This window comes from Molothrus ater (genome assembly GCF_012460135.2).
Source record: "Molothrus ater isolate BHLD 08-10-18 breed brown headed cowbird chromosome W unlocalized genomic scaffold, BPBGC_Mater_1.1 matW_random_MA34, whole genome shotgun sequence".
NCBI lineage: Eukaryota > Metazoa > Chordata > Aves > Passeriformes > Icteridae > Molothrus > Molothrus ater.
Window position 1 is genome coordinate 486747 of NW_026530820.1, and position 11592 is coordinate 498338.

Below are 11592 nucleotides of genomic sequence, written 5' to 3' on the forward strand. Positions count from 1 at the left end.
CAAAGGTTGGTATTGGTAATCAACCTGTTACAAAACTCTAAGCAAAAACCAAGTAATACAAATTCCCCCCATGAGAAATAAAATAGAAAACTTCCCAGTGTTAGTTAATCTTGTTTCCTTCATCTTTTCATGCATAAAGGATTATCCACCAGTTCACAATATGTGATTGCTTTACCCATGTGTGATGAACCCAGTGCTTGAATCCTTCTACCTTGAGTGCAGTGTAGGTGTTATGGATGAGAGTTTGTAATCGCTTACAAAATCGCCGGCAAGAGTATGAGCAAAAGTCAGATTTAATATTAATCAACAAAGCATGACAAGTTCATTGGCAAGATTGACTCTATTACTTACAAGACAGCTAAGGCACAACAAAGGAAAACAAGCAACAACAAAACCAAACAAAATCTAGGCAAACCAGAAATGAACTGAGAACTATCTAGGGGGTTGTGTGTGGATGTGTGGGTGTCGGGGGCTGTGTGTGTCAAAAGAGTATGGGCAAGGATAAAAAGGAACATGGCCTAAAAATTTAATAACAGTCAAACTTAGCAGTACTTTAACTTAATTTACACCTTAAGCCTAACAATTTAACATAGGAAAAACACTTAACTTATACCTAACTTAACCTATAACTTAATTTATAGCTTAACTGTAACAATCTAACAGAGGAATAACGCTTAACAGCAGTTAACCTAACTTATAACTTTGAAGTTATACGTAGCAACTCAGCAGAAGAACACTTAGCAACACTTAGCTTATAAGTTGTTTAACAACTTAGCAACAACACTTAGAAGCATTTAAGTAATTTTATAACTATAACTTAACCTTACTGACAGGCCTAACTTACTTGGATATCTGAGGTACTTAAACATCTAAGAAAGCAGTATTTCTCTCAGCTTTGCTATAGCATATGCACAGGGGCATGCACCCAGGCAGAACTAGTCAGTGCAAGGAAGGTACCTGTGAAAAATTCCCCTCAGAGGTCAGTGAAATACTCACTTCGGATCATTTTGCATCTCCCAATGGGTGAAGGATCTGGCCTCGAAAAGTGAGGATATTGGCCCAGGATACATTTTTTTTGGTGGTCCTCCAAGTATAGCAAACCTGAGGGTTTCCTGGCTCTGAGAGGTGTCCCACTCAGAGGGAGGTTGCTGGTCAGAGCCTGCTGCATTCCAGGAGAGCTCAAAGGGTCTCCTTTTGGACCGCTGTTTCTAGGGTTGCAAGAGAGTGGGCTTTAGTTGTAACAATGTTTTATCCTGGCCATAGTTTGAGTCATCGCTTTCTTTGAAAGTGTGAGAACAGCAATGTGTCTTGGTTTAAAGACAAATTTAGGAGAAAAACACTCTGGAAATGAGTGTTTTCTCTAAAGAAAAGGGTTCTAACAATCCCTTTCCACCAATTAAAAAAAAAAATAAATTAGTGGATGAAAGTGGAAAAACCAACCGTTTATTGACAGAGTCCCCACACGGCACAGGAAAAAAAGATGAATAAATGCTAGATATTGAATTTTCAGAACTTACCCACACACACACCAGAACGAAAAACCCCAAAATGCCAGGGAAAGAAAAAACCCCACAATGTCTGGCCATATGGTGGGGAGAAAAAAAATGGCACCAGCTCCAGTCTCAGGGAAGGAAAAAAACTCAAAGGGCTCACACAGCAGCTCAGGCAAAACAGATGAGAATCTGGTGAATCTCTGGTGTGGGTGCCCTCTTCACAGCAGATGAAGCTGGTGGATTTGGTGTCCTTTCTCTTGTTGGTTCGGCTGTTCCAAGGTCTGGGGCCTGGCCAGAGCGGCCCCTCACTGTCCCACCAGTCCCCAGATGATTCATCTCCTGTCGATTGTTCTCTATGATCTCGGATCAAAACCAAACTGAACAGTTCAAGGAAAAAAAAAAAACTGCTGAAGGATTGCCATCGCAGTCTCCAGGGCCAGGGAAAGGGAAAAAACATTCTTGCCTAAGCTAGTGCCACATGGCACCACAGACACCTGAGAGTGAGGCTTTGAAAAAAGCCCACCTAAGAGCCCCAAGGCTTCCCCCTTCCCTGGACCCACCTTAAAGCTATAGCAACCATTTCTGAGCATAGAGCAGACCACTCCAAGACATTCCACCCCTTATTCCATGTTGTCTGCTTAATGCCCAAATTAATACACTTCACCTCTAAACACACACATCTATACATATATACATATAACTATATACAAATAGTGGCAGTGACATTCAGCAAGCAGTGGTACGTAGGCATTCCAACATTACAAACTGTTCTCACTCAAAATCTAATCCCCCTGAGTTACACAATGTGTTTCCCTGTCCCTCTGCATTACCCACCAAGTGCAACCAGGTCCCTGAGGAAAGAAAACCCCACGGATGGGTTTGTCTTTACTCGAGGCAGAATTAATTTAAACATTGTTCCCTAACAAACCTCTGACATGTACTACTGGAACCTTGTCTCCATCTGCTGTATGCAGGGGTTTGGATTAGGCAGGGCCTGCTCAGTTAGTGGAGCCAACCAGGTGGCCTTTGCTAAATGCACCTCCCAGTTTCTGAAAGTCCCCCAGCCCAGTGTGTTGCCTTCTTGGGAAGGCCGCGGTGACCTGGTTTCAGAGTCCAGCACGGCGATCCCCTCCTGGGATCCCTCGGGGCCAATAACGGACGCTAACACTAATGTGGTGGACGGTTAAAGGCGTTTATTGAGGGGTCTCAAGGGTATTTATGGACTAAGGGGTTTCTCTACGTCAGACAGGGGTTTGGCTATACTTTCTAGGGTTAGTATGGAGTGGAAAGTTACCGGCATGCATAGGTTAGGGGGGCTACATGTTTGGCTACATTCTAAGGGTGATCTTTATCTATGGGGAGAGGGGCAGAAGGATTCTTGTAATTTTCCGTCACAGCCCGAAATCTTCCGAACGCCTGTCCCTTTCCTACTACACCAGTGCCTTCAAGATGGTTTTTAGTAGTTGGTTGCACCACTCAACTTTCCCAGCAGCTGGTGCATGATAAGGAATATGGTACACCCACTCAATGCCACGTTCCCTAGCCCAGGTGTTGATAAGGCTGTTCTTGAAATGAGTCCCCTTGTCAGACTCAATTCTCTCATGGGTACCATGCCTCCAAAGGACTTGCTTTTCAAGGCCCAAGATGGTGTTCTGGGAAGTAACATGAGGCACAGGGTAGGTCTCCAACCATCCAGTGGTGGCTTCTACTGTTGTGAGCATGTAACACTTGCCTTGGAGGGTTTGGGGCAGTGTGATGTAATTTGCCAGGCCTCCCCATACTTATATTTGGACCATTTTCCCTCATACCACAGGGGTTTCACTCGCTTGGCCTACTTGATTGCAGCGCACATCTCACAGTCATGGATAACCTGGGAGATACTGTCCATGGTCAAATCCACCCCTTGGTCTTGTGCCCACTTATTGGTGGCATCTCTGCTCTGATGGCCTGAGGCATCATGGGCCCAATGAGCTAGGAACAACTCTCCCTTGTGTTGCCAATCCAAACCTATCTGTGACACCTCTATTTTTTCAGCCTGATCTATCTGCTCATTGTTTTGGTGCTCCTTATTAGCCTGACTCTTGGGGACATAAGCATTCACATGACAGACCTTCACAGGTAGCTTATCTACCCAGGAAGTGATGTCTTTCCACTCTTCAGCAGCCCTGATTGGTTTTCCCCTACGCTGCCAATTGGCCTTTTTCCAGCTTTCCAGCCACCCCCACAGAACATTGGCTACCACCAATGAGTTAGTGTAGAGGTAGAGCTTTGGCCACTTCTCTCAGCAATGTCCAAGGCCAACTGGACTGCTTTGAGTTCAGCAAGTTGGCTTGATCCACCTTCTCCTTCAGTAGCTTCTGCAACCTGTCATGTGGGGCTCCATACAGCTGCTTTCCACTTTTGGTTCATTGCTACGATGTGACAGGAACTTCTCCAACTTTTTCCTTGCCTCCTACTTAATAGGATATTGTTTTCACATTCTGGTCTGGCCTCAGGTTTGAGAGTAATCCTCACTGATTTGGCCACATTTGATCATCCAGGCATCTCAGTTGCCCATGCCAGTAGAGTTACAGCATTCTCTACCTCCTCTGGGATTTCTTCTACCTCATTTAATTCCTGTAACATAAAAATCTTTGCCTCACTGGCTTTTGATTTGGGTATTTGAATTTGTATTTCTCCATCCTGGAAAGTTATTTGAGCATTCAATTTTCGCAATAAATCTCTCTCCAACAAGGGGATTGAATATTCAGGCTTATACAAGAATTGGTGCGTCCCCCACCATTTTCTTAATTTAAATAGCAATGGTTGTACAAAAGGCCTGTTCTCTTTCCTCTGTATCACACCCACAACACTTACTGGTTCCAAGCTAAATTTTCCTCTGCATGTATTCAGTACTGAATAAGCTGCTCCTGTATCAATTTTAAAATTTACATTTTCATTCCCCGGCAATAATGTAACTAGAGGCTCAGCTGAGGATGATTCCCTTGATCCCCTTCAGGGAAATTCTTCATCTTTGCTTAAGGTCATGAGCTTGATGGTTTGAAGAGCCAGGTTTTGGTTTCCTGTCTGATTTCCCCTGACCTTTTCCAATGTCCCCCTTCTTTACAAATTGCCAGTGTACTTCAACCACCAACTATTACAATACTAAATGTCAAAGTATACTTCAGCTACCAACTGTTACAATACTCAACCAATTGTTTCTGAGTGAAGGGTCCTGTCTTAGGTATGGTTAGTTATCCCATATCATTTTGGGGGGTTTTGTTCTGTTTTTTCTTGTTTCTGGGGTGGCTACTGCCCCCTCTCCCCCTCCCCACTCATCTTGATACTCCCAGAGCCAGGGAAGATGAGTGGGGAGTCAGGCCGGGGTTTCGGGAGAGAGATGAGGGCGGAGCCAGGGGCAGCCCCTTCCTTCCGGGCAGGCTGTTCGACTGGCCATGCAGCTGGTATCTCTGACCAGGGATACTGCTGCTTCTGTGGGTTTTGCCTGTTTCTTTTTGTTTCTTTTGCTTCGGCACTGTGACTGGGCTTGCCGGCTTACTTCTCTGCTGCTCTGCTGTTGGGAAGCCCAGAGCCAGTGCGTGCCATGCCAGCACCCAAGAACACCCTCATTTCCTGCTGGGGGCTGCCCCCCTCCGCTCAGCCCGGACCCAGGGGCCAGCCAGCGCCACTGAGAAATCCTGAGGAGCCTCTCCCTGTCGTGTTCAGGAGCCAGGCTGCCACTGCCCAACCCCTGCCGTTTCTCTGTCACTGCTCCGGGGTTTTTGCTACACTGTAGCCTTTCATCCCCTGCCTGCTGGGACGCTCCACAGTTTCAGCTACAGCTGCGGAGATTCCGATACATCTCATCTACCACTCTAGGATTTTTCGCGTTCCGGCCATTCCAGCTTGCTGCTTCCGAGGTTTCCTGCTACAGCTCCTTTTACTATCCAGAGAGGGCACCAGGATCGGCTGCCCCTGTGTGTTTGTAAAGGAAGCCCCTTTCCCATCCCTTCTGCTGGCACGCCCACCATTGTCTACGTGAGAGATGGCCAAACCCGCGCCACAGTCCCCCTCTGCAGCCGTGAGAGAATCATCGCACCCCCCTGCCCAGCTGGGCAGCCACCAGCGCCTCTGCCGGCTGTGACCAGAACTACACCAGAGGGGAAGGTGCTTGGCAGCCAAGACAAGGCTGTTAATGGGTTTCTGGTTTTGTTTGTTGTTGCTGCCACTGTTGTTTTTGTTTGCCTTCTTATACATACTAGTAAAGAATAGTAAAGAAATGTTCTTTCTTTTCTCATATCTTTACCTGAAAGCCCCTTCATTTCAAAATTATAATAATTTGGAGTGAAGGGGGTCATATTTTCCATTCCAAGGGAGGGTCCTGCTTTCCTTGGCAGACACCTGTCTTTCAAACCAAGACAAGTCCTCCCACAATTTTCCCCAATGTTTTAAGATGCATCCCAGGGGGTATTTTTCCAGAATGCCCCCTCTTCACTCGATGATCCATTCCCCATTTGAACCATGAGGTATTCCAAACCAATTACTATTTAGCAGCTCCTAGAAGAAACCTTCCCTGTTCCCACCTTAGGTACCTTTAAACTTAACCCTGTGAAGCTTTTGTTGCACCTTATGCGCAGGTTAACACCTTTAAAGTAAAGAATGCCTTTTTCTTACCAGGGGTCTTGCTCTGATTACCTTTGGTCCAGGGATTGCATGTTCTCCCCAACAATATGTCAGTGCCAGCAGGAGGTCCTGCGATCCCTCAGATCAGTAGAAATGCAAGAGTAGGTCCTATCTGAGGTTGCCAAAACTCTTACCAAAAATCAGTAGAAGAAAACCTCCTTAACACCAACGTAGCATTAAGAAACAGGAATTCTTTATTAGGCTGGATGCACAAGGGAATATCTCCTCTGAAAATTGTGCATGCTGAGTACAGAAAAAGCTCCTGTTTATATACTGTATTTTACATACATATTCATTGATTTTCCTGGAATAAACACACATATGATAACCATTTCCCTAAAATCATTAACATATGTTCCTTCCCCATTACGCATACATTCTTCTGTCCTGGGGGTCTCTTTGGTGGTTTCTGGTGGTCAGCAACCCCAAAATCATACCTGACCACCTGGTGAACTGGTAAAAGTTGGCACAACTGGGCTGGTTGCTTTCTAGTTTTTCTTCCTACAGAATAAACATTGTGCAGTTCCATAGACCAGTGGGTTTTGAAGAATAAGCATTGTATTAACCCACCAGGTGCAAACAGTTTTTCAACTGGCAACGTTACCTTTCTCAGTAGTTGTTGATGCTGATTTTGTGCTTTTAAAATTCCCTCCTCTAAGCACATACATTGAAGTACCCAGTTCTCCTGCCTTTACAAAAAAAAAATAGACAATTTTTATTGAAATATCAAAGCCTGTGTCCAACATGTGCCTGTGTAATGTATACACCTACACTCACACAGTGCATGTTACTGTTTCATCCAGTGGGGGCAGAAAGGAAGAAAAGAATGTAAACATGAAGAAATAGAGAAATTAGTAGGACGTATAGTGCAGGTGTTGCTTATCCCTGTGGCAGAATGAATGGCAATGATGCTTCTTCCAGCTTCTGATTTGATAAAAGCTGGGAAGTAGACTAATGGACAAGATTAGAGGAGATGCTCATTTTTTTTTAACTCTTTCTTCATAGCTGTGTGCAGTGTTTTGTTTGGTGGTTTGTTTGGGGGGTTTGTGGGGTTTTTTCTTTCCCTTCAGTACAATAGTGGTTATTTATCATATCCCTAATCAAGACATGGTGTCTTGGTTTGAAAAGACAGGTGTCTGCTAAGGAAGGCAGGAGCCTTCCTTGAAATGGAAAATGTAAACCCCCTCCCTCAGAATTATTAGAGTTTTTAAATTAAAGGGCTCTCAGGCAAAGATATGGGAAGAGGAATAGCACTTCTTTACTATTAAAAATAAAAATGCAATATTACAAAAAAAAAACAAACAAACCTACTGACAGAGTCAGAATATGACCTGACACTCTGTGAGTCAGTGTGTTGGTAGCAGTCCGATTAAATGGTGGCTGCAGTCCTCCTGGAGTTACAGATGTTGTTCTGTTGAAGCAGTGATCCTGTAGAAGGGTGTAGTTTTCCTTTGAAGGTCCAGAGGTGGTGTACATGGGCCTGGTCTTCATCTGGGAATCCAGTGGAGAAGAAAGCTGCTCCTCTTGGAATCCAGTGGAGAAAGGCTCCTTCTGGTATTCCAAAATCTCAGATTATATCCAGGTAGGAATGGTTGGCTCCTCCCCCTGGGCGGAGCTTCTCACAATGGGATGATGTAATTTTATCAGTCATGCAGTGAGATTCAATGGCCCATTAACAGACAATATCTCCCCAGAGGGAGGATTGGTTGTGGAAGAGATAAAGAACACTTCCCAATTAGCAGTTATTAAGATAACTGCCCCACCTCTAACAGATGGGAAATTGAATACACACATATCTTGCAACCCAGGACACATGGCTTAGTAGCTTTTTGTACAAACTTTAAATACTGACATGGGTACATATCTTAGTGTAATTAAGCTATATTAATTTGACAGCTCATTCTGCAGCAGACAGTGGAGACAATCACTGTAATAATACAGTTTAAACTTTGCCTGACTCTTGCCTTTTTTCTTGTTTTTTTTTTTTTTTTTTTAGGTGAAACATGGAACCCATTGAAGTTGCATTATCAATTGCGAAATGTCCGTGAACGGTTAGCGAAAAATCTAGTAGAAAAAGGTGTACTGACCACAGAAAAACAAAACTTCCTTCTTTTTGACATGACTACACACCCTCTCACCAACAACAATATCAAGCAGCGCCTCATTAAGAAGGTTCAAGAAGCAGTTCTTGACAAATGGGTGAACGACCCTCACCGCATGGAGAAGCGCTTGCTAGCACTTGTTTATTTAGCCCATGCCTCAGATGTTCTGGAGAACGCTTTTGCCCCCCTTCTAGATGAGCAGTATGATTTAGCCACAAAGAGAGTGCGGCAGCTTCTAGATTTAGACCCTGAGGTTGAATGTATGAAAGCCAACATGAATGAGGTTCTATGGGCTGTTGTAGCAGCTTTCACAAAATAACTGCATTCAGACCAAAGTGTTCTCTCTTCTTTCATGTAAACCCATTGTTTCTCTTTAATATTATTGACTGTTCATGTTTTCTGTAATTTGTACCTTCTCACATGATGAATCAACTCTTGTTTAAAAGGAATCATGTGGTGAATTCCCTCCTTCTCTAGCTGTATACAGGATTCTGCTGGTACAAGAGACCTCCCCATTTAAAAACAACAGAAAAAAAATGTACTGCCATATTGGCATTCTAATTCCTATTCAGTTTTGAGTTATCTGAAATACTTCGTTTAGTGTATTTTTCATCTTACTGTTATTGAAGTGGTTTAACATGGAAAATACCTCAAGAAGGAAATGTGCAGGCAGTTGCATCACTAGTCTCAGCTGACACAGATGTGTGCATGCGTCAGTGCTTCTGCAGTACAACTCCTAACAGATTGAAGAAGGGCCTTTTAAAATCACCAAAGCTTCATGGTGAAGTATCTGTCAGAACATTTTATATACAGATGTTGTTTCAATTATATCTAACAAAATTAACAGCAAGAATGCCATTAAGCAGCTTTTTCAATAGTTCCTGTAAAATGACCCATAAATTTTACTTTTCAATAAAGTCTCTTGCATACTTATGTTTACATTAAAATGATATCTGAGTCATAACGCTAGTGTTGAAAGGTCCAGTTTTTTCATAAACCCATTTTGGGATGGGATGCATTCCATTATATTGTATATATAGTTCAAATTGTAAATTAACAACTGCCCCATCTTAGTATTTTGCAAGTTTTACACCTGGTGCCCCTGATTTGCCATCAGCCATTTGATGGAAAAAAAGACCTCCTATAAAGAGCATGTATGTGAAAGCTGTTTGGTTCCAGTGTCTACATTTTGCCATCCGGGTATTCTAAGTCTCTGCACCGTCTTTGACAATTACTGTATAGAATGAGACCACTTTCCATCATCATATCATCATTTGTAATTTTTTTTCTTCTCTTCTTTTCCCCTTCTCTATGGAAGAGGCTTGTGACCAGCACAATTCTTGACTGCAGCTTTTATGTTTGTTTGTACACAAATTATTTGTCTCAAACTTCTCAATCTATTTTACACTTTAAAAACAAAAAGTTCTAGTAGGTGTTGCATTTAAATGGTTAGCAAGTAATGACTGCAGCTCAGATTATTAAAATTTCTCTAATGGAATGCTGTGCTATATATTATTTTTTTGATATAAAATTATGCTGATTAGCACACTATTGTAAAAAAAAATATATATAAGACTTTGTCTTTTAAAAAATGAATTTTCTTTTTGCCACTGCTTGTTTTCTCCCATTTGTTTCACAGTGCAAATATGCATTGAACAAATTATGCATCAATCTATGTATTTTTTTCCTCATAACAATGAAAAGATTTATGGTGGGGCTTACAGGTGTCTAGAAACTTTTTTTTTGTTAATATTCAGAGTAAGAATACTAGATGGCATATAACTTCAGGGTTGAAATTTAGGAGATCCCTTAATCTGTACACTAGCTTTTTACCTGCAGCAAATAAACTATGATCTTAAAAGTGCCTGAAACAGAGCAAGCATGTCATTTTTTTGTTGTTGTTGCTAATTAGAAAGGTTTTATTGCTTAACTGAAAGCTTTAGTTAATATTCTTCTTAGAAAGAGAGAGTTTATATTAAGTAGATCAAACTGACTTAATCAGCAGTGTCACTCAGATCTGCAGGATTTGTGGCTGGGTCAGACTGAGTTAACTTGTGAGTATTCAGTTGTGTTTGCCATAAGTAGGCCTCCTCTATCTTGAGCAGAACTCTACAGCGTCATCTGTGACTGGACTTCCAAATTTGCATTTAATTTTAAATAATTTTAATGCTTAGGTAGTTGACTTGAAAATACAACTTAAATTCATCATACCTGTAGAACCTTTTTCAAAATAAAGATTTAAAAAACATAGTCCCTAACTTTTGGTGGCACATTGTTCTTTCGGGTCTTGAATTATGTTTCTTTATAAAAATTAAAGTATAATGTAAGGTATTTCAAACTTTGGTTTACAAATAAAAAGATAAACAGTGTTTTCCTAGCTGTAAGATGCTGTGTTTAAAACTTTGACGAGCTTGGGCATGAACTTTGGACATTTTCTTTCAAACATTTTCAAAATGTGATTAAGTCGAGGAAAAATAAAAGTTGCTGCATTACGTTTGTGAAAAATGAGTTTCGCTCTCCTTGTAAAATTTAAAAGTTTAATAAAGGACAATAGGATTCAAAAATAAAGCAAAGTTTAATGGCCGGGTGCTTGGCATTCCACCAAGAGCACACCTGCTATTTCAGAGACACCCTTTACATACCTTTTCTATTGCATCAGCCTACTGCATATTCATAAACAATTATGCATATTTAAACTTTTCCCCAAACTAGTTTACATGTTCCAAGAACTGCTTAGCATGGTGTTTTGCAGAGATAAGCAAAACTCCACAACTTTGGTGAAAGTTGTAAAGCCGGTATGTTTATTACAGCGCTGGATGCATGTGGGAATCATTCCCCTAAAATGACATGCATACCTCTGGGAACTCTCTGGGAACTCCAGATCTCCTTTTATCTTCCTCTCAAATACATATCCATGCAATTTCACAATAGGTTCATATATATTCATTCCACTGATTTCGAGTGACACTTGCCACTAATTCTTCAGAAGGAACTCCTGGGTCAGGTTGCCCTGCTCTGTCTGCCCCCTTCCTCCCCCCTTATCTCTTGTCCTTCGGCTGAAGCAGTCCCTCCAAGCACAGGCCCTTTGCAAGAACAGGCAGTCAGACTAAACAGCAAGCTACAGACTTAAAGATGTACATTCCACCTAAATCAAAATGGATTTCTACCCTGGAAAATTTCCACTCTGCCTCAGTGGCTCCTCCTCAGGTCTGCCTTTTTAGAGCATGTGCATTTCTTGGCTGTGGTTTTAGTCCATTCTTATTATCACCTCCAGCTTGGGCTTTGGTCCATATTTTCTACAGACGGTAGGTGCTGATAGTAGCAGGGGTCTTCAT

At 42.1% G+C, this 11592-nt stretch overlaps 1 protein-coding gene across 1 annotated transcript in view; it reads left to right on the forward strand.

Moving 5' to 3' along the window:
* The window catches only part of LOC118701546 (Golgi phosphoprotein 3-like), a 127918-nt gene extending 117277 nt beyond the window's left edge, over positions 1–10641 (forward strand). The window contains exon 4 of the mRNA XM_036406220.2: positions 8152–10641. Coding sequence (XP_036262113.1) covers positions 8152–8576 — 425 coding nt within the window. The 3' untranslated portion in view covers positions 8577–10641. The remainder of the gene's footprint in view (positions 1–8151) is intronic.
* The last annotated feature ends 951 nt before the right edge of the window (positions 10642–11592 follow it).